We start from the raw sequence: 22,701 nt of genomic DNA on the forward strand, positions 1-22,701 counted from the left end.
TGTAATTGCAGTCCCAAGGGAGAGGAGAAAAAGAGCAGAACAGAAAAAAATATTTGAAGAAGAAATGGCCAAGAAGTTTTTCAAATTTTGATGAAAACTATAAACTCACAGATTCAAGACTCTTAATGAAACTTAAGCAAAATAAACATGAAGAAAATTACACCAAGCCATATCAGAAGTGAATTGCTTAAAACCAGGGATAAAGAGAAAATCTTAAAAGCGGCCAAAGAAAAAAGACATTATATGAACAAATGAAACTCGCATATACTGCTGATGGGAATGTAAAATGATACAATGTTTTTGAACAATGGTTTGGCAGTTTCTTAAAAAGTTAATCACACATCTATCAGATGGTCAAACATTCCACTCCAAAGTATTATACCCAAGAGAAATGAAAGTATATTCCATACAAAGACTTGTACATGAATGTTCATGGATGTTTATTTGTAACAGCCTCAAACTGGAAATAACCCAAATATCCATTAACAGGTGAATGGATAAACAAATTGTGGTATAGCCATATAATAATACTCAGTAATGAAAAAGAATGAACTAACAATGTATGCAAAAGAATCAAAGAAACTCTCAATAATTATACTGAGTGAAGGAAACCAGGCTCCCCTCCCCCCACAAAGAATACATACTGTGTGATTCCATTCCTACAAAAATCTTAAAAAAAGGAAAGCTAATTAATTGTGTAGAAATCAGCAACACTTGCGTGGCAGGTGGGAAAGAATGGAAGGGAGAGAATTCAAGGGGGAAAGAGGAAAGTTTTGAGGGTCATGGACATGTTCATCTGTGGGGATTTCACAGGTGTACACATGTGTCAAAATGTAGCAAATTACACATTTCAAATATGTGGAGTTCAGTGCACTTCAAGTATAACCTAACAAAAGCCAAAGGACAAGGGCACCCAGGTCCTGGCTCCCACAGGCTTGGCTGCTGGTGGGGCAGGCATCCTGGGCTCGGGAAGCATCAGTTCACCACCCTGAGCCTCAGCTTCCACCTCGGTGTCAGGTAAACGTCATGGCAGAGCCAGGTGAAGACAACCAGTGAGAGCAGGTAGCCCAAACCAGGCATCTGGCAGGAGCTCAGAAACTTTTCTCTTAGGAATGTGGGTTTAATCAGTGACTCCCATTGGCATGCTGAGTGACTCTCGTCTAAACCACATCGGCAAACATTTCCTTAAAGGTCCCTGTTCAGTCCCAAAATACAGAAGTGTGTTTTGAAAGGTTTGGTCTGCAAACAAAATGCAAGTCTTCAGTAATCGTTAATTTATGTTCCCATTCATTATTTTTCAAGGACACACACATGACTTCCCATCAGAACCCACTTTCTAAGGTTCATCACACTGGCCTGACAGAAAGAAATCCCATCAACAGCCATGGGAGGGGAATGAACAGTTTCCATCATGGCTTTTTTTTTTTTTTTTTTTTTAGCCATACAGAGGGGCTTGTGGGATCTTAGTTCCCTAACCAGGGATTGAACCTGGGCCCTCAGCAGTGAGAGTGTAGAGTCCTAACCACTGGACTGCCAGGGAATTCCCTCCATCATGGCTTCTGACATGTTGAGGACAGCCCTCAGGCTGCTCCCATGTGTGGCCTCCAAGCCTCCTCCATACCACAGCCCAGCTGCCATGTCAGGCCTGCTTGAGTCCCTACACTGGGCTCCACCTGTTCCTGCTGACCTCTGCCCTCTGGATCCTGCCCACAGTGAACGTCTGGAGTTTCCCTGATGTGTCAAGTCTGATGAGATGGTGGTACGGGCTGAATCGTGTCCCCCACCAAAATTCATATGTTGTAGTCCTAACCGCTGATCCTTCAGAATGTGGCTGTATTTGGGATAGGGTTTTTAAAGAGGTAATTAAGTTAAAGTGAGGTCATTAGGGTGGGCCCTAATCCAATATGACTGGTGTCCTCTTAAAAAGAGGAGATTCAGACGCATATACACACGGAAGGAAGACCACGTGAGGACACCGGGAGAAGATGGCCATCTGCAAGCCAAGGAGAGAGGCCTCAGGAGGAACCAACCTGCTGACACCTAGATTTTGGACTTCTAGCCTTTAGAATTACGAGAAAAGAAACATCTGTTGTTTAAGCCACCCTGACTGTGGTACTTTGTTAGGGCAGCGCCAGCACACTGACACAGGTGGGGTCCCTCAGACACCCCGACCCCAACCCCATGCCTCCTTCAGATTCCCCACCATCCCCAAGTGAACTGAAGTGAGAGAAGGCTGAATGGACCTGGGGCCTTGATGCCAGGCAGACTGAGAAGTTTTCACCTTACCGGCCCACAGGCAGTGAGAGGCACTGAGGGCTGATGGGGTGAGGAGAGGGAGACACCGCTGAGAATATTTAGGAAGATGAGTGAAAAGAATGAGCAGTGGCCAGACCTGCCTACGGCATGGACTCAGAGAGGCAGCGCTAACTGAACAAAAGCCCAGGAAGAGATCATCAGCAGGACCAGGATGGGCTGGGCTGAGTTATACTATGGTGCTTCTTCCAGCTCAATTCATTCAAGGCCACGCCTAAGGTGTGAGCTTCATCATAGGAGCCGGAAGGAGGAGGAGGAACTGTCCCCAGAAGGACCTGGCACTGATGTTAGCAGTCCCGGCAGCCCCGAAGCTAGGATTAGCCAAGTGGGGAGTGGTTAAGGAGGGAACTCCCGGCCCCTCACTGTCCGGGGCAGTCCTGGGAAGGGGCCTTACTCCATCCTCACAGAAAAGCAGTGAAGCTTACACCATCACCCTTTTTCCAGAGGAGGAAGCTGAGGCTTGGAAAGCCAACTAATTTGTCCCAGGACACGGTGGCCAGTTTAGAGGCAGCTCCAGGCTCAAACCCAGGTCTCCCAGCTCTGGAGCAACAGCATGCGCTGTGCCAGGCCCAGTCAGGGGGTCTTCCAGGTGGGACAACTTCTGTGGGGAGGCAAGAGGTCAGGCTGGTCTCACCCTTCCCGCTTCCTTCCCAGCTCCTGTGTGCACATAAGTGTGCATATGTGCATGCATACGCTCATACACACCCCCGCACATGCACACACTTATATTCATATACACACTTAGACACATACGTGCACTCACATGCATATACACACTCACGTACAGGCAGCATGCTCACATGTGTGCACACTTGCTCTCACACACATACACACCCACACGCATGCACACTCTTGCGCTCTCCCAGCCCTCGCACTGGCTCACCCTCACACACACATACTCTAATCCCATTGCCATGTGAACTTGTCCTTCGTTCGTCTGAACCACAAGATGGGTCTGAAAACAAGATGCTGTAGATGATAACAGCCCATACATCACACAAAAAGGCACAGTTAAATAAATGGACAGACCCTGGTTTTTGTGTGATGATCCTCCTTGGAGGCCCAAGTTAAGTAGATTTTATTTAAATTGTCTTCTGAAAACACCAGAATTCTTTCTAACTACTTTATGATTTGCTTCACAACATAAAGTTGGAAGCAAATTCTGTTTTAAAAGTTCATATTATCCATTGGAAGGCACTTTCCCCACCCAAGGTTTTGTGGCTACATCAGAAAAACAAAGGTTTTCTCATTTACCAATATGAATCGAAGCAGATGTGTGTGAGGCCTCCAATTCATTAGTTTAATCATGAGCACTTGGGAGTACTTGTGCCAAATTGCATAACCACAAAAACAGACTAACATTAATTAAAGCAAATTTATTGGCTGTTTGAAAAATCCATATAATAATTTTCGTGATAATTAGATGTTTATTTTGGTCAAAACTGAAATTTTTTATTTAAGTGGAAAATCTCATTCTGCTCAAATGAGGGACTGAAAAAACGTGGCTATGAAGCTAATGCAGTCTTTGCCTCTCTTCCACAACCAAGTCACATTTCTCCATCATTGACTCAGAGTCTGGACATGTGTTAATGCCTTTTTCGCTTCTGTATGGCCTTAACAGGATGGCAGAACCCCAGTGGTAAAAAGATCTTAAGATCATCCTTGTAACCAGAGGACCTCCTGTCCAATTAGCAAACAGAGACATTCCTTCTGGATTCAGTCAAAGAATTCCAACAAGAAGAACGATTTTCAGGATGTGTACGATGCACTGAGCTCTTCGGGCACATCAACTTGTTTAATCCCCACAGAAACCTTATAAGGCAAGTACTATAATCCCCATTTAACGGATGAGCAAACTGAGGTTTGAATAAACAGCCATTTACCTGAAGCTACACAGCTGAGAAATGACAGAGCTGGGATGTGAACCCAGTTCTGCTTAAAGCTAAAGTCTTCCCCACCACCCTCCACATCGCACACCTGTGGAGGATATCCACACTGGCAGAAAAAGCTGCCACTGCTCCAAGCTAAAGTATTGTTTCCATGGGGGGCTGCTGTGAGGCTGCAGAAAGGGCTTAGAGCTAGGAGTCAGGTCACCCAGGCTTGGGCGCACACTGCCACCTGGGGCTGGTCACTGTCACTTCTGGGAGGGTGAAGCCTATCTCTCAGGGGTTGGGATGGGGCTGTTAAGAAACACCACAAGGAAGAATACGTGACACTTCTGTCCAGGGCGGGTACTTGGGAGGCCCTCAACTGTTTCCCCTGTAGTCTCCAGGAGTACAGTGACATGCCTTTCTTTAAAACTATATCTGCAGGGAATTCCCTGGTGGTCCGGTGGTTAGGACTCTGCACTTTCACTGCCCAGCACCCGGATTCAATTCCTGGCCGGGGAATTAAGATCCCACATGCCATGCAGTGCAAAAAATAATAATAATACATAAAATAAAATCTGGTAGGGGAGACATAATATTTTTTTTTAAAAACTGTATCTGCAAACTTATTTTTTCTCCCAGTGGTTGGTGCTTAGTACTGAAATATGTTTCCAGACATGATGAAGGGATGTTTTCTAAGTGTCTGTGTCAACAATTAAAGATTAATCCTGATCCTACACATGGAGAAAATCGATTGGGGAGGAGCTGGAGGTCGTGTGTGGCCTACAGAGAAGTTTTCCGAACACAGTTACATTTGCTCACAGAATTAGAAGTCGCAGTGCAGACCAAGTGCGGTGCCCGGTACTGCAAAACACTACTCAAGGAGGGTTCTGCACCAAACCAACAAATGAGCCTAATTCTGAGATGAAATCTTCAGAGTTCTTCCAAATCTTATTTTAAGACTTCTTTATCATTTGCTTTTTGCTTCTGCTTTCAAAAACAGCAACAAATCCAATTGAAATAAAAGTTCAACCAAAAGACAGATTGAATCCACTTTTCCCATCATAAAACTTGAAGCATGATTTCACAGTGGTGCAACAGTTTTGGAATTCCACAGGAGTATGAACATGTATGCCATGGACAAACTTGGATGGTCCAAAATCAAGACAAAAAACAAAGCCCTAAAAATGATCCTCTTTAGGCAGGTACTCTACATCATAAAAAATAACAAAAGTAAGAAACTTTCCCCATAAAACCCTCAGCTGTACTGTGCCAATGAAGATGTGGAGAGGCCTAGATGCTGTGTTGATAGAGGGATGCAGATTCCACTGATGGAATCCTATGTGGTCATGAAACATGACCATAAAGACTGTGCAGCACCTGGAAAAATGTTTTTGATAAAAGGTTGGAATATACAGAAGCAAGGTGTAAATGGCGTGTGCACTTAGGTACACATAAATCTGTCCATCCATATAAGAATTGGAAGGGATCATGCAAAAGGTTAAATGTCCTTGTTTTAGGGTGGTGGGATTATCAATAACATTAATCATGTTAAATCGACATACATCTTGGTTATTTAAATTTTAAAAAGGGAGGAAGGGGAAGGGTTGCCAAGCAGGTGTGCTATTTCCCAACATTGGGTCTAACATCCTAAAGGAGGTGGCCACAGCCCAGGGGGAGTGGGAGCTGGGGAGCTGCTGAGCAAAGAGAAAAGGGTTTGAAAGAACTCTGTCTCCCACCAACACCTAACAATGCCTAGTGGGGAGCAGGGTTCAGAATTATTAAGGGAAAAGGGGGAAATGTGTAGAAATCTGTGGTGAAGGAGAGGGCTCCCTGAAGGTGTAGGATTACACCAAAGGCCTTTGGGACCCTGACACTGAAGAACAGCAGGATCTAGTGCTCAGAGCTCACCCTGGGCTGTACAAGCTACTCCGTCCAGCCCTCCCTTCTCTTCCTGAATCACCATGGCCCCTCCCCACAGGCTAAGCAGTGCTCTCAGCCCTGCCTCATGCATAGAGAACTGAGGCTCTGGACCAGCCTGGGCCACACAGCCAGCAGGTGGTGGTGGCTGCTATAGACTGAATCATTGAGGCCCCCGCCCCCCTGTAATGGGATTAGGAGATGGGGGCTTTGAGAGGTGATTAGGACATGAGAGTAGAGCCCTCATAAATGGGATTCGTGTTCTTATAAAAGAGACCCCAGAGAGCTCCTTCAACCCTTCTGTCTGCCATGAGAGGACACAGGGAGAAGACCGCCTATGAACCAGGAAGCGGGTCTACAACAGACACCAAATCTACTGGCGCCTTGATCTTGGACTTCCTAGCCTCCACAATTGTGAGAAATAAATATCTGTTGTTTAAGCCACCCAGTCTGTGGTATTTTGCAACAGCAGCTTGAACAGACTAAAGACAGTGGCCTTCTGATTCCTTGTCCAGAGCGCTTCCTCTTCAAACTCAGGCCCCTCAAGGCCACCATGACACATGGCACCAGGCAAAGCTGGGCAACCTCCTGGCCTCACTGCTCCAGGTCACTGGGACTCAGGGCACCCCAACAGATTCCTCAACCAGTCCGTAGAGGAGCCTCCCTTCTCATGAGTACACTCCTATGGGGAGAACCCTCCCTGGGAAGCAGATGAAAATGGGCTGAAGGGGGACTTCCCTGGTGGTCCAGTGGTTAAGACTTTGCCTTCCAATGCAGGGGGTATGGGTTCTATCCCTGGTCAGGGAGCTAAGATACCACATGCCCCACAGCCAAAAAACCAGAACATAAAGCAGAAGCAATATTGTAACAAATTCAATAAAGACTTAAAAAGAAAAGAAAAGAAAGTGGGCCCCAGGAGCAGGTGGTTTTCCGAACACAGTTACATTTGCTCACAGAATTAGAAGTCGCAGTGCAGACCAAGTGCGGTGCCCGGTACTGCAAAACACTACTCAAGGAGGGTTCTGCACCAAACCAACAAATGAGCCTAATTCTGAGATGAAATCTTCAGAGTTCTTCCAAATCTTATTTTAAGACTTCTTTATCATTTGCTTTTTGCTTCTGCTTTCAAAAACAGCAACAAATCCAATTGAAATAAAAGTTCAACCAAAAGACAGATTGAATCCACTTTTCCCATCATAAAACTTGAAGCATGATTTCACAGTGGTGCAACAGTTTTGGAATTCCACAGGAGTATGAACATGTATGCCATGGACAAACTTGGATGGTCCAAAATCAAGACAAAAAACAAAGCCCTAAAAATGATCCTCTTTAGGCAGGTACTCTACATCATAAAAAATAACAAAAGTAAGAAACTTTCCCCATAAAACCCTCAGCTGTACTGTGCCAATGAAGATGTGGAGAGGCCTAGATGCTGTGTTGATAGAGGGATGCAGATTCCACTGATGGAATCCTATGTGGTCATGAAACATGACCATAAAGACTGTGCAGCACCTGGAAAAATGTTTTTGATAAAAGGTTGGAATATACAGAAGCAAGGTGTAAATGGCGTGTGCACTTAGGTACACATAAATCTGTCCATCCATATAAGAATTGGAAGGGATCATGCAAAAGGTTAAATGTCCTTGTTTTAGGGTGGTGGGATTATCAATAACATTAATCATGTTAAATCGACATACATCTTGGTTATTTAAATTTTAAAAAGGGAGGAAGGGGAAGGGTTGCCAAGCAGGTGTGCTATTTCCCAACATTGGGTCTAACATCCTAAAGGAGGTGGCCACAGCCCAGGGGGAGTGGGAGCTGGGGAGCTGCTGAGCAAAGAGAAAAGGGTTTGAAAGAACTCTGTCTCCCACCAACACCTAACAATGCCTAGTGGGGAGCAGGGTTCAGAATTATTAAGGGAAAAGGGGGAAATGTGTAGAAATCTGTGGTGAAGGAGAGGGCTCCCTGAAGGTGTAGGATTACACCAAAGGCCTTTGGGACCCTGACACTGAAGAACAGCAGGATCTAGTGCTCAGAGCTCACCCTGGGCTGTACAAGCTACTCCGTCCAGCCCTCCCTTCTCTTCCTGAATCACCATGGCCCCTCCCCACAGGCTAAGCAGTGCTCTCAGCCCTGCCTCATGCATAGAGAACTGAGGCTCTGGACCAGCCTGGGCCACACAGCCAGCAGGTGGTGGTGGCTGCTATAGACTGAATCATTGAGGCCCCCGCCCCCCTGTAATGGGATTAGGAGATGGGGGCTTTGAGAGGTGATTAGGACATGAGAGTAGAGCCCTCATAAATGGGATTCGTGTTCTTATAAAAGAGACCCCAGAGAGCTCCTTCAACCCTTCTGTCTGCCATGAGAGGACACAGGGAGAAGACCGCCTATGAACCAGGAAGCGGGTCTACAACAGACACCAAATCTACTGGCGCCTTGATCTTGGACTTCCTAGCCTCCACAATTGTGAGAAATAAATATCTGTTGTTTAAGCCACCCAGTCTGTGGTATTTTGCAACAGCAGCTTGAACAGACTAAAGACAGTGGCCTTCTGATTCCTTGTCCAGAGCGCTTCCTCTTCAAACTCAGGCCCCTCAAGGCCACCATGACACATGGCACCAGGCAAAGCTGGGCAACCTCCTGGCCTCACTGCTCCAGGTCACTGGGACTCAGGGCACCCCAACAGATTCCTCAACCAGTCCGTAGAGGAGCCTCCCTTCTCATGAGTACACTCCTATGGGGAGAACCCTCCCTGGGAAGCAGATGAAAATGGGCTGAAGGGGGACTTCCCTGGTGGTCCAGTGGTTAAGACTTTGCCTTCCAATGCAAGGGGTATGGGTTCTATCCCTGGTCAGGGAGCTAAGATACCACATGCCCCACAGCCAAAAAACCAGAACATAAAGCAGAAGCAATATTGTAACAAATTCAATAAAGACTTAAAAAGAAAAGAAAAGAAAGTGGGCCGAGGAAGGTGGGCCCCAGGAGCAGGTGGGCCCCAGGAGCAGGCGGCCCTGTCTGCCCTCGGCTGGACATGAAACTCATATAAAGGGTGGAGCGAACACACCCGTCCTTATCACTCCTCCTTCCAAGGCCTCCTGCTGACCTGAGGGAGCCCAGGCCTGGCCTGTGTACCTGGAACAGGTCATGGCCTCCCTCTTAGTGATATTTCTCCCTTGTAAAACAAGGACAATAACCTCTGTCTTCCATAATTCATGATGCTTTTGTGGGAAAGTTTTAAGATTTTAAGTTATCCTATAACTTGTTAAGCTCACATTTTGTGAGCACATTATATTCAGAGAGAAATACAGATTTTGATCCTACAGATACACCCAAATTTATTAATATACATAAACGCCTGAAGAACAAACACCTACCAACCTACTGCCTAGCCCATTAGATCAAAAATCCTTTAGCTGGATTTCAAGCCATTGAGGAAGAATTTCTCCAGAATGTGGCTCCAGCTTGTTGCCCAAGCCTCTCTCTTGTTATTCCTTGGATGGTCATCTACTTGGTTTTACCAGCCCCGTCTTCTTCCCCTTCTAATAACAACACTCCAAATTGTCCTTTGGGGACCATCCTCCACTCCTGGTCCTTTCAGCTCCAGTGGGGTACACACAGATGTGCACAGGTGCACACAACCCCCCCGCCCCCAACAGAGATCAGAGATGCTGCCTGGCTCATCTCAGTGACTGGTGCAGGTAATCCATATTGACCATTGGAGTGAATCAGGGGGACTATTGGGAAAGAGAAGCTCTAATGCTAAGGATATGGACCTGGAGCTGCTGACAGTTGCCCTGCCACTTCATGGGAGACAGTGAGGGCATCCTTGACAAATATGGAGCCAACACAAAGAAACACAAAATCAAGGCACCTCTAGCTGTGCCTGAGCAGACATTTCCCTGGACATTTCAGTTAAATTCCCTTTTTTTTTTTTATTTTTTTATGCGGTACACGGGCCTCTCACTGCTGTGGCCTCTCCCGTTGCGGAGCACAGGCTCCGGACGCGCAGGCTCAGCGGCCATGGCTCACGGGCCCAGCTGCTCCGCAGCATGTGGGATCTTCCCGGACCGGGGCACGAACCCGTGTCCCCTGCATCGGCAGGCGGATTCTCAACCACTGCGCCACCAGGGAAGCCCTAAATTCCTTTTTTAATTAAGCCAGTCTGAGCTGGGGTCCTGTCACATTGCTATTTGAAAGTACAAGGATCCAAAGGCAACTAGAAAGGTGGAATCTAATGAGATGATGCTCAATGAAGGTAAAAGAGACACACCCTGCTCTGGGGACCATGATTCTTCCATGATCCTCTGGAAGGGGATTTGGAGGCCACAGTGAGATATGGCTGTTGAAAAAGCCAAGGGGGCCTATAGCTGGGATTGGGGTGAGGAGGGGGAGCAGAGCTGCCTAGGCACACCTGATGGGTATAGGGCACCACATATGTTTTCAGGTGTACTGATCTCCTTGGTCCTCAGAGTGGCTGGGCCAGTTCCCTCCAGCCCGAGCTGCCTCGTCCACTTACTGCAGGGTGATGTGCAGGTGTCATCGTTTTTTGTGTATGCCACGATGTGGAAAGAGTTGGAAAGGAGGACCCTAGAGTGCCATCCCCAGTGAGGAGGCCACTCCAGTCAGTCACTTTGGGATCAGAACAGCATGCACTTAAGGGTTAAAGACCACAAACTACAAAGCATGGGACTGAGCCAGAGAGAACCCCAAATGCATCAACCTTGCCTTTGACTACTATGGCTAGATGCAGGGCTGGAGAGCAGGACCCTGAGGGAAACAGAAATTTTGCAGCTGGAGAGTGTTCCCAAAGTGTAGAGCAGTGAAGGGGGTATGGTCATGATAGCTGTGGCAGGACAATGGATGACTTCCCCCTCCCTCCACCCCCGCCCTGTCCTCCTCTAGGGTAACATTCTAGGGCACCCATCTGACACTGTTGGTTGCTCCCCAATAGCCATTCCTAGGCTCCCTGCCTCACAAAGCTACAATTTTGTTCCACTGGCAACATGCCCAGACTCAGAGGATTCACCAAGATTGGCCAAAGCCTCCTGTGGCAACCCCATCACCCTTGACAGGATGATGGTGATCACTGGCCCTGGTTCTGGCTGGTAGCTATAAGGAAAGTTCCTTAACTCAAATAAAAAAGAAAGCCTCTCGAGAAGATAGCTATTTCCTGCCCTCTTCCCTTCTACCTTTGCTATTCTTGTGTGAAGACATGTGCTTGGAGCTGCAGCAGCCATCTTGTGACCATGAGGAAAGACCAAGAGAATGGCAGACAATGACCTGGCACCCAGTCATGGCCAAGTCATTGAACTAACCCAGGATCTGCAGGCTGACTTCCAGGATTCTCAGGTTATGCAAGATAACTCAATGACTGTACTGTTTAAGGAATCACACTTGGGGATTTTGGTACTCGCCATCAAAAGACTTACTGACCAACACTTTCCTCTACATTATCTTATTTGCTCATCAGTACACAGGTAGTTGTGACCATCGTATTAGGGAAGAGGAAGCTGGAGCTCAGGAAGTTGAAGAGGTTAGATGCCAGGACTAGTAAATAGTGGGACTGAAACCCCATTTATCATCTGCACCTCTCTGCCTGCTGGTATAAACTCATTCAGCTTACAGATCCCCGAACTTCAGGAGCGATGTTGCAAATCTTCAGAGCTAATGTGTAAAAGTCCAATTCAACAATTCCAAAATATATCTGTGAAAGGAATGCCCCAACAATTGGCTCGTTCTAAACATGCTGCTATTATTATAAAGCTCTCCTAAACTTCTGCGAAAAAAACAAGAAAAAAAAAAAAAGAGAGTGGAGAGATAAAGTGAGCATGCCAGGACGTAACTGGAAACTTTTTTGGTTTGGGAGCCAGGAAATGTCAAGGAAACAAATGTAGCTATGATTTACACTCCATCTCCAGTTGTGCCATGGGATTCAAAAATTGGCATTTTTATTAAAGCATACACCTTAGAGCAATCCTGATAAGTGACAAGCTGCCACAGAGGCCAAAAAAAGCTACATTTGATTCTGGGTTTTATGGTAACTTAACCAATATATATAGTTGATGGTAGGGAAGGAAAGGGCTTGAATTTTACCCTGAGTCTCTGGGTTTTTCTTGTTTTCAAACTGATTGGTCTGGAGAATGGAAGACTAACAGCCAACAATAAATCCATTGTAGGCTGAAAATAGTTTCCTCTGAATACAACTAAATATTTCTTTAATCCTTGCATTAAAATTTTTACTGTAGTATAGCAGCTATTTTATTTACTCTAAAATTTAAGCTTTTGTAATACTGTAACTATAGGTATAACTAATGGGGGGGGTTGATTACCGAGGCAAGCTCTTTAAAGCACTTTAAAAGCATAATATCAGAGGCTTGTTTTGCATTTGTATTTTTGGGTCATACTGAAGATACTATTGTTAATGACTCTTGCTCAAAAATCTTGCTTTTATTTTCTGAAAACCGTTTCTTTATTTTGTACCATGGGAAGGGTCTTTAATAATCATGAGTTATCATGAATATTCCTTTTTTGTAGCTTCTATATCTACTATTATCTTCTATTATCAGGCACATCAGCCAGTCCCAAAGAAGTTATTTCACAGTTCTGTTCCCAAGGGAACAAAGACAGTGGGTCCCATATTAACAGTGGCTTCTGTTGGCTTATTTTTTATTTATTTTTTCTGACATTAAAGTTGTGTATGGTTGGCAAGGATTTCTATTCTCTGAAAACAAGCTTGTTGGTAAAAGGACAAGCTGCAGGCATCCTCACATACACAATAACTTCAGCACAGGCTGAAAGGATGCTTCACTGAGAACAAATTAGAAAATTAGAACTGAAAAACATGTTCAAGTACAAAGGTTCTTTCTTTAAGAGATTTTCAGTTCATTATTTATTTGTCCTTCATATCGAATAGTTTTTCTAAATTATCTTCACATCTATTTAAACCCAATTACCAACTCCCACTATGCACCTCCCATGAGTCCCCTCATCTCAGCCAGGGACTCTCAGGGTCACTGGCCAGGCCATGTACATTTCCCATCCAGTGACATTTGTGAGAAGAATGGCTAGGAGCAGGAACAGACTGGTGCCCTGGGAAAGAGATGCCTTTTCACAGGGACACTCAAACAGCCAGAAGCTGAACCCCAACTGCATTCATAGTGTGGCATCTCAGATGCTCCAAGTAGAGACTCCTCAACACCAAACTTGGTTAGCTAGTAGCACGAAGTGTTAAGATGTGTCCTGTGCTAATGGTATAGCCTGCAGAATGGTATAGCGAATTTCAAGTGGAAATCCCAGGATTTGAAAATTTCCCTTCCCCTTACTAATGAAGAGGAAAGAAGTGGGGGCGGGGTGTGGCGGAGGGGGGTGGTATGGAGAGAGAGAGAGAAACAGAGAGGGAGAGAGAGGGGGAATACTCTGCCCAATAACTCCTTGGAAGCAGGATGAAGCCTCCTATGATCTGCATAGTTCAGGACTTGAAAATCTCAGCAGTGGCTGCTTTCCCAGGACTCTCCTCCCTATTAGAACGGACACAATTTGCAAGTTCCTTCTAAAAGGTTTTACTGGGATTTCTGATTTACTCAATCAAAGCTTGCAGTTTATTTTTTATTAAGTAAAAGGGGCCCCCTATTCGAAAGAACAGCCACAGTTATAGCACTAACAGGTAGAAATTTTACTGGACCTCCATAAATCAATTCAACACCCTTGTTTCTAAGGATTTGCCAAAAGGTAATGGGCTGTAATTATGAAACCATCACCAGGAGTTGCCAGCAGGGCTCCAGACAGATTTCTAAAGTCTGCAGGCACTTTCAAGAGGAACATAGGAAATCATTTCATGAAGCTGCAATTTTGCCCAAAACCAAGTTAGAAGAGATGTAATACAGGCTTAAATTAAAGTGACTAAGAAATAGGTATGGTGAACACAAAGGCATGGTACAGTCTTCTCCCATTCACCTTAAAGAATCCAAATTAACTCAAAAATGGAAACACAGCTACATTAATAAAGATCACAGCTGGGCACAGTTCAGGGGAAATGGTAGTAACAGCCCTGCCCATCCTCTCCTCTACCTTGAAACACTGTGCTGCTACTCATACTACAGTTGAGGATGCCCCTTTGGGGAGTATGCTTGCGATCTTGGGGTAGCTGCCTTTCCTAGGAAGAAGAGGATGGCTCAGGCAAGGGAGGCCAGCACAACCAGGGGCGCTCTGGCCAGTCTACCACCACTGTTCTGTGGGGAGGTGCCCTGCTGCACAAAAGCTGGAGGTTTTGATCAGCATGATGGATGAGAGATTTGAAGTCCCAAATGTGGCTCCTGCTTTGAAGACACATAGCAGCAACCTTAACAGAAGTGTCAGAGAGCCTCATATGATGCTTCCAGCAAGGAAACTCAGCATCTGCTGTGTCCACAATGCCCAGGTGGCATCGCCTAGGTGGCGTCGACCGAATCCAGAATCTGTATTTTTTGGCCCGGACTGTTTTTTATTCCCCTCACCCTGCCAAGCTGATGTTGGCACCCCCTCAGGTCTGGGTTGCCCTGGGTGAGCGCTGAGCCCAAGCAGCCCCAGGCACAGCACAGCATCTCCAAGATGGAGCTATTCTGGAACACTTTCCTGAGGGGCTGGAGGATGGACAGGGCAGGCTGGATTGACCATGTCCCTCCAAGGGCCCCGGCCAGGGTCTGACTGAGGTTTCCCGCCACCAGGAAACCTCCGGTCTGCTGGGGGCCCCACACCTCTGCAGGTATATCAGCGTTGGGAACAGTAGCTGCTACCAGTGACAGAAGTCACCACACACTTCCCGCAAGAGCTTCTTCATTATCCCGGCACAGGTAGGAAGGGAGGCGCTTAACGCAGGCGGGAAGCCACCGGTCCGAGCGCACACACCCGTGGAGACTCGCCCCCAGATCTGTTATTTCAAAGTCCGCAGCCTTTCCTCTTCCTCCCCCTGCTCGTCCCCGAAACAGCCCTTCTAGGTTGTTTTTCACGCAGGCCGGCCCTAAGGCTGGAGCGGGAACAGCAGGACTCCTCGGCCACCAGCACCCCAGCCTCCCTCCCCACCCCACCCCACCCCCGACCCCGCGCAGGCTGCTCGGACGGACTCGGGCGCTCACGGCTGGCGGGCTACCGCTCCTCACCGCGACGGCTCCCGGCGCACGGACACTCCCAGCCCCGCGCTCGGCGACTTACCTCGCGCAGCAGGCGTTCCAGTTGCGGCTCGGCCCAGGCGACCAGGGTGTCCGGCGACCCCGCGCGCCACAGCAGCTCCCGCTCTTCCTCGAGCGCCGCCACCCGGCCCTGCAGCGCGGCCGCCTGGACGCCCAGCAGCAGGCAGGCGACCGCCGAGCCGGCGGAGAGCAGCAGGCACAGCGCGCTCACCGCCCAGGCCCCGGCTGCCGTCGCGGGGCGCCCCGCGCCGCTGCCGCCGCCCGTCCGGCAGCCCTTCCGCGCGTCGCCGCCGGCGCCCTGGCCTGGTCTCATGGTGTGCTCCTCGCAGGTGGACTCTCAGAGGGGATGGTGCACAGAGCTGCGGTCGCTGGCTGAGCGTGCTGGAGCGTGCTGGAGAGCCCGAGGCACGAGGTCGGCCCGGCGCGGGGCTTGGCCTCCGGGCAGCAGCGGACCGCGGCGCACGCCCCCTTCCCTGCCGCCAGCTCCTCCACAGCGGCCACTTTGGGCAGTTTCCTCTATGCAAATAGACCCTGCCAGAAAAGGAGCCGAGACCCACCCAGGGGAGGAGCGGCCAGGCCGGGCCCGCGCGGCGAGGGGGCGGGGGCGGGGGCGGAAACGGAGCTGGCTCCTCGGAGCCCCACAGCGCGTACCTGGCTGACCCCGCGCGCAGCACGCACCTCCGCCCTCACCTGCCCTGGACGCCGGGCTGCACCCACTCCCGCGTATGCACGTCTGCGACTCCGCAGCCCGAGTTCCAGCTGCGGTCCCAAGAGGTCTGTGGCGCACCCAGAGACTCAGAGCGCCTTCTGCAGCCTGCCCCTGGCTGCGGCATCATTCATTTGTTGGGAAAATTCCCCTCGTCTTGTGAATTAACCTGACACTTCTAAGTGTCAGAAGTTTTGAAGTACGAAACTTCAAACCCTGTGGAAAGCTTAGTGTATTCTTTCTAGATGGTGCCCTAGCGCCGCTTGGTGGTGGAAAGCGACCTCTTGTGCATTCATACTTAAAGACGCAGTCAGGGTCGGGATTGAGCCTAGTGGAAGGATGCCTCTTTGAATATTTAATACTTTCACCATTTATTATGAGCCAGACATGCGGTGCTGGAAACAAATTGTTAGACCTTGTTCCCGACCTAGAGAAGTCTTTCATTTGAAAAAATTGAGACTTTAACAAATGCAAAAGATAGGGAAAGAGAACTCCAACTTTTGATGAGCTGATGGCTTAATTCTGTAGTGGAAACACAACTTGGCCAAAAATAATCATCTAGTATGCACCACATTTAACCTATACTGCGATTCTGATGCAAATGTACACCACAGGGTTAAAGTAGGAAAGCCTGAATGAGAATCAAATGGCCGGAACAGTCTTTTTCAAGAAAAGGGGGCAAGGCTGGAAGTCAAGCACATTCTCTGCTGGCTCAGATTCCTACCAGGCATATTGTATCCTAAAATGGGTCCCACATAAGTCTCCCACTAACTCCAGTAATAATCAAATTAAAAACAACAGACTTGCTTGGACCTTTGTAATCTGGGCAAATCCACAGCCGTTTTTGAAAAAAAGACCTGTTATATCTTCCCACTCTCTGGGTATCTTTGGATTTATTAGCGTCTTTGGACCGATTACTTATCTCTTAACACTGTTGAGGACCTTCAGCTGACATATTCCTCCTTAATCCCTTAATTTGGAGGGGAAAATTACCTCCGAGATTGGAATAAAACAGAAATGGCTGGCATCTCACCTCTGCAACTTTGTAGCTGTGACTTTAGGTAACTTGGGGTCACAGTTAAGTGGTTATACAGATATAGGTCTTGCTAAGATCTAGCATATGCCCAATAAATAGTCTGAAAAGTACTTGCTCAGCAAACTGGATTGTCTTCTTTGAAAAGAGGCCAAACTTTATTACAAGTTGGCACATCATTCTTGCTACGAACACATAGGCAAACTGCCCATCACCTTCATGTATTGTTCACCATATTCCAGAAGCTTCTGTGTATTAAGCCAAGCTCATTGGTCTCTTTGGCCTTTGCCCTTGCCTACAGCCTCACTAACTGGAATATCCTGCTCTCAGATCTTTGAGCAAGCTCCTCCTTCAGGTCAAGGTCCTCAGGTCCTTAAACCTCACTATCTCCAAAAGACCTACCCAGACTGTCCAATCTAAGGAGGCTTCACTCGCAGTTCTCAGAAGGATTACTCAGGAAGATCATTTATCACTGTTTGAAGTTACCTTTTTATTAACAAGACAAAGTTACCCATTTGTCTTGTTCACCATTGTTTTCTCAAAGAGCAGTACGGGATCTGGCAAGTATTTGTCAAGTGAATTAAGGAAAGGCGAAAATATGTTTACTGTCTACAGCTTAATTTAAAAGACAAGGCAGAAAATACCCTATTTTGTAAGTTGGGGTCCTGGAAGGAACAGATGGCATCCTCAGACTGAAGACAGTCTGATTGTAGAGACTGTCTACATGGTGGGGCAGATTAAGGGAAGCCAACAGGGGATGTTGAAGAAGCACTCTGGAGTATAAACAGTGGGAGGCCATTACCATCTCTAGCTACAGGGGGGAGAAGAAGGAACTGTGTGGGAACCCTGTGAATGCTCGGAGCTAAACAAAGGTCAACTCAACAGGAGCTGTGGCCTTTGGTCAAGGGATACCACCTCTGCAAAACCATGGCTTGGAAGGTAAGGAGCTGGGGGATAATCTCTCTCTCTTCTTACTCTCTGATCTGCTGGGCCTCGCACTGACCAAACCTACAGGGCAAGGGAGCCCAGATGATGCAATGCAAAGAGGTCAGCCTCCTAAGGGCAGAGAGCTGAGTCAGAGTGGTGGAGAGCAGATCTGGGGGGTGGGCAGGAATCCACTGCATTCCCTAAGATGCATATAGATTACCAAGTTCAATCTAGCTACTGCTGCCTCTGAAATGGCTAACCTGTCAGCGATAGGCACTAGTCCTCAGGGAGACCAACTGGCTACTTGGTGGCAAATCAACTACTTTGGACTCCCTCCATCCCAGAAGGGCCAGCAATTTGTCCCTCACAGAGGTGGATAGCTATACTAGGTATGGGCTTGTCTTCCCTGTTTGCAGAGCCTCAGCCAGCACCACTATCCATACAGATTCCCCATTCCACAGGTATGGAGTCCTATATAACAGAGCATCCAACCAGGGAACCCACTTTACAGCAGAGTAAGAGGGGGAGTGAGCCCATGACCATGGACTCCACTGGTTGTATTACATCCTGCACCAGCCAGAAGCAGCCAGCCTCACAGAACACTGGAACTGCCTTTTGAAGGCACAGGTGAAGCACCAACTCAGAGTATTCAGAGACAATATGCTAAAAGACTGCAGTGCCATCTTTCAGGATGTGGAATACGCATTAAATGAGTACTACATGACACTTTTTTTCCAATAATGCATGGGTCCAGGAACCAAGGGGTAGAAGCAAGAGTAGCTCCACTCACCATCACGCCCTGTGACTCACTGGGGGATTTTGTGCTTGCTGTCCTCACAAAGCTGGGCCCTGCAGGATTGGAGGTCCTACTTCTCAAGAGTGTTACACTTGCCAGGGCACACAGCAAGGGTCCACTCAACTACAAGCTATGGCTGCCCCCCAAGGCACTTTGAACTCTGTGTCCAGGGACCTGAAGTCTAAGAGTCACCATTTTGGCAGGAGTAACTGACCCTCAACAGTAGGGAGAGGAGGCTGCTTTTATACAGTGGGGACAGGGAGGAATATGCCAGGCACCTGCTGGCACCCCTTTGCCCATCCTAACTGTAAATAGCAAGTGCAGCAACCCAGCCTGATGATTGTCAAGGGCTCAGACTCTTCAGGATAAAAGGGCATTATAAAATATTTTATTAAAAAGGGATTACTTGGGTCAGATAGGGTTGATAACCACTGAATAAGATTATAAGTAATGTTGATAATGAAGAGGTTCAGATATATTCAAAATGCTCTGTTTAAGAAGGCAGGGGGTACTTAAACATTTTTTTAAAATTTCCAACAAAAATGGTTCAAATTAAGCTTTAAGGCTTAAAAGGATAAGTTTCAATTACATGAGGAAATTGTTACTTAGAAAAGGCAGTATGATATTGTGGAAAAAGCATCAGGTATTGATGTATAATGCCTAGATTCCAGTTCTGGCTCCACTAATAGCTCACAGCTACTTACTATTTCAGACCCCCAGTTTTCTAGTTTGCAAAATGGATATACCAACAGGGATTAGACCTACTCTATCTGAAACTAGAAAACTAGACAAACTATATGAAATGGCAGTTTTCAAGATACTGGACATCAGGCAATGAAGGACAGTGACCCTTGGGAGATGGTGGAAAAATGAAGTGAGCCCAAGGATTGTCCCACCTTACTCTCTGGAGAGATGTTTTCAGGCCACAGTGCAGGGAGGGGGACCCAGGCAGAGCCACCCTAAGGTGAAGGATCTGTAAGTCCAAAGAAGCTGAGGCAGTTAGAATTTGCAGGGTAGAGGACTGGAGAGCAGAGCTGCACGCAGAGAGAGAACTCTCCACCTGAGATCATCACATTTGTGAGGAAACTACTGGGGCCAGGACAGAACCACTCAAAAGGATGAGACTCTAATTAGAGAGGAAGCAATCCCCACAGCTCACACAAGCCAGGGATAGCTCTTCTTCCCACCAGCCAGCATGGAAAACCTTATAATTCAGAGGGCATTGGGTAGAGTACTCAAAAGATTTTGCATCAATAGTGGGGATAAACTAGCCCTAGACTAAATGCTGCTCTGGTCCTGCCTAATAAAGCTTAAACCCCAAACCTGAAAAGATCAAAATGATTCAAGTAATTTAATCATGTTCCATAATAAAGCTCAAGTGAATATAAAAATACCCAATAACCAACAAGGTAAAACAAAAAGCCAAAATTACCAGGCACACAAAATAGCAAGAAAATATGACCCATGATAGGAGAAAAAGCAATCAATCAAAACCACCTCAGAAATGAAAGAGATGATAGAATTAGCAGATAAGGATATAAAAGGTTATACCTGTATTCTATATGTTCAAGGAACTAAGAGGAGAGACTGAACATGTTAAGTAGAGACAAAATACTTTTGTTAAAAGATCTAATCTAGAGGCTTAAATGACAATGTTTGAGATGAAAATTAAACTGTATGGGATTAAAGGCAGGTTAGACACAGCAGAAGATTAACAAAGTTGAAAATATAGCAGTAAATGGGACATCCCTGGTGGCGCAGTGGTTAAGAAGCCACCTGCCAATGCAGGGGACATGGGTTCAAGCCCTGGTCCGGGAAGATACCACATGCCGTGGAGCAACTAAGCCTGTGCATCACAACTACTGAGCCTGCACTCTAGAGCCCATGAGCCACAACTACTGAGCCCATGTGCCACAACTACTGAAGCCTGTGCGCCTAGAGCCCATGCTCCACAACAAGAGAAGCCACCGCAATGATATGCCCACGCACTGCAACGAAGAGTAGCCCCCACTCATGGCAAATAGAGAAAGCCCACGTGCAGCAATGGAGATCCAACACAGCCAAATAAATAAATAATTAATTTTTTTTTAAAAAAGGAAAATATAGCAGTAGAAACTATCTAAAATGAAACAGAAGGAAAAAGCTTGAAAAAAAATGAAAAAAAAAAGAACATTATCTCTTTAAAAGATAATAGATGGCTTAAGGCAAAAATAACAATGTATTGCAGGGTTTTAACATATGGCTAAGTAAAATGTATGGCAAAATGGTATAAAGCCCAGGAGGGGGAAATGGTAGTTTACTGTTACAAGATTCTTTTACTATATGTGACATAGTATAATGTCAATTACAAGCATACTGTGATAAGGATGTATACTACAAACTCTAAAGCAAATGCTAAACACACACACACACACACACACACACACACACACACATACACACACGGTTTAGCTAATAAACCAGCTAATAAAGTAGAATTATGAAAAATACTCAGTTCAAAATAAAGCAGAAAAAGGAAAATGGGAAGAAATGGGAAAAATAAAAAATAGGAAGATGGGAATCTAAACCCAAAAATATCAAAAATCCCATTAAATATAAATGGTCTAAACACAACTAACAGGCAAAGATTGTGGCACATATATAAAATGGAATATTACTCAGCCATAAAAAGAAATGAAATTGAGATATCTGTAGTGAGGTGGATGGACCTAGAGTCTGTCATACAGAGTGAAGTAAGTCAGAAGGAGAAAACAAATACCATATGCTAACACATATATATGGAATCTAAAAAAAAATTAAAAATGGTCATGAAGAACCTAGGGGCAAGATGGGAATAAAGACGCAGACCTACTAGAGAATGGACTTGAGGATACGGGGAGGGGGAAGGGTAAGCTGGGACAAAGTGAGAGAGTGGCATGGACATATATACACTACCAGATGTAAAATAGATAGCTAGTGGGAAGCAGCCGTATAGCACAGGGAGATCAGATCAGTGCTTTGTGACCACCTAGAGGGGTGGGGTAGGGAGGGTGGGAGGGAGGGAGATGCAAGAGGGAAGAGATATGGGGATATATGTATATGTATAACTCATTCACTTTGTTATAAAGCAGAAACTAACACACCATTGTAAAGCAATTATACTCCCATAAAGATGTTTAAAAAAAAAGATTGTCAGATTAGATAAAAATGCAAGACCCAAATATATACTTCCTACATAAAACACTTCATAGATAAATAAATAAATAAATAAATAAATAAATGGATGGAAAAAAGATGTTCCATGGTAACATAAAAATGGAAATAGTATCTATCTGTGCTCATTTCATATGGTTCCTATAAGACTAAAACCAAAAGTATAGGAAAATCATTTATAGACTATAGAATACTGTATAAATCAAGAATATAGGGTATAAATCAAGAAATGGTGAAAATAACAGCTACTTTGTATAAATTACCTCATTTAATCCTCACAACCACTCTTGGGAAGTTAGGTATTAGTATTTCAACTCATAGATGAGACTACAAAGAATACCTAATTTGTCTACCTATACAGGGAATCCCAGGGTCTAAATTCAATCTGACTCTGCAGGCAAGCATTGTCACACAAGTCATATTGTTCTCATGTGTGCAATTATTGTGAGGACAAACAAAATAACTTAAATGTTCCTAAAAATAATTTGAAAAAATATTAGCAAGATCTTTTAAAATTAAACTCCTCTATTAATGACATACTCTAATCATTTAGGCCTGTTCTTATCAATCATTCTCAAAACTGTACCTACCCATGTTGCCTTTAGTTAAGAGTAAATCCAGCAGCGTTTAAAAGCACTGGGTTTTTTTAAAAAGGTATCCAAATTGGAAGGGAAGAGGGAAAATTGTCATTATATGCAGATGACAATGATACTCTATATAGAAAACCATAAAGACTCCACACAAAAGCTATTAGAACTGATAAATGAATTCAGCAAGGTAGC

At 45.9% G+C, this 22,701-nt stretch overlaps 1 protein-coding gene across 1 annotated transcript in view; it reads right to left on the reverse strand.

Moving 5' to 3' along the window:
* COL23A1 (collagen type XXIII alpha 1 chain) overlaps nt 1-15,578 on the reverse strand; it is a 374,601-nt gene extending 359,023 nt beyond the window's left edge. Inside the window, exon 1 of the mRNA XM_028497974.1 lies at nt 15,288-15,578. Within this exon, the coding sequence (XP_028353775.1) occupies nt 15,288-15,578 (291 nt within the window). The remainder of the gene's footprint in view (nt 1-15,287) is intronic.
* Nucleotides 15,579-22,701: the final 7,123 nt, after the last annotated feature.

The sequence above is a fragment of the Physeter macrocephalus genome, chromosome 2, assembly GCF_002837175.3.
Source record: "Physeter macrocephalus isolate SW-GA chromosome 2, ASM283717v5, whole genome shotgun sequence".
Classification (NCBI taxonomy): Eukaryota; Metazoa; Chordata; class Mammalia; order Artiodactyla; family Physeteridae; genus Physeter; species Physeter macrocephalus.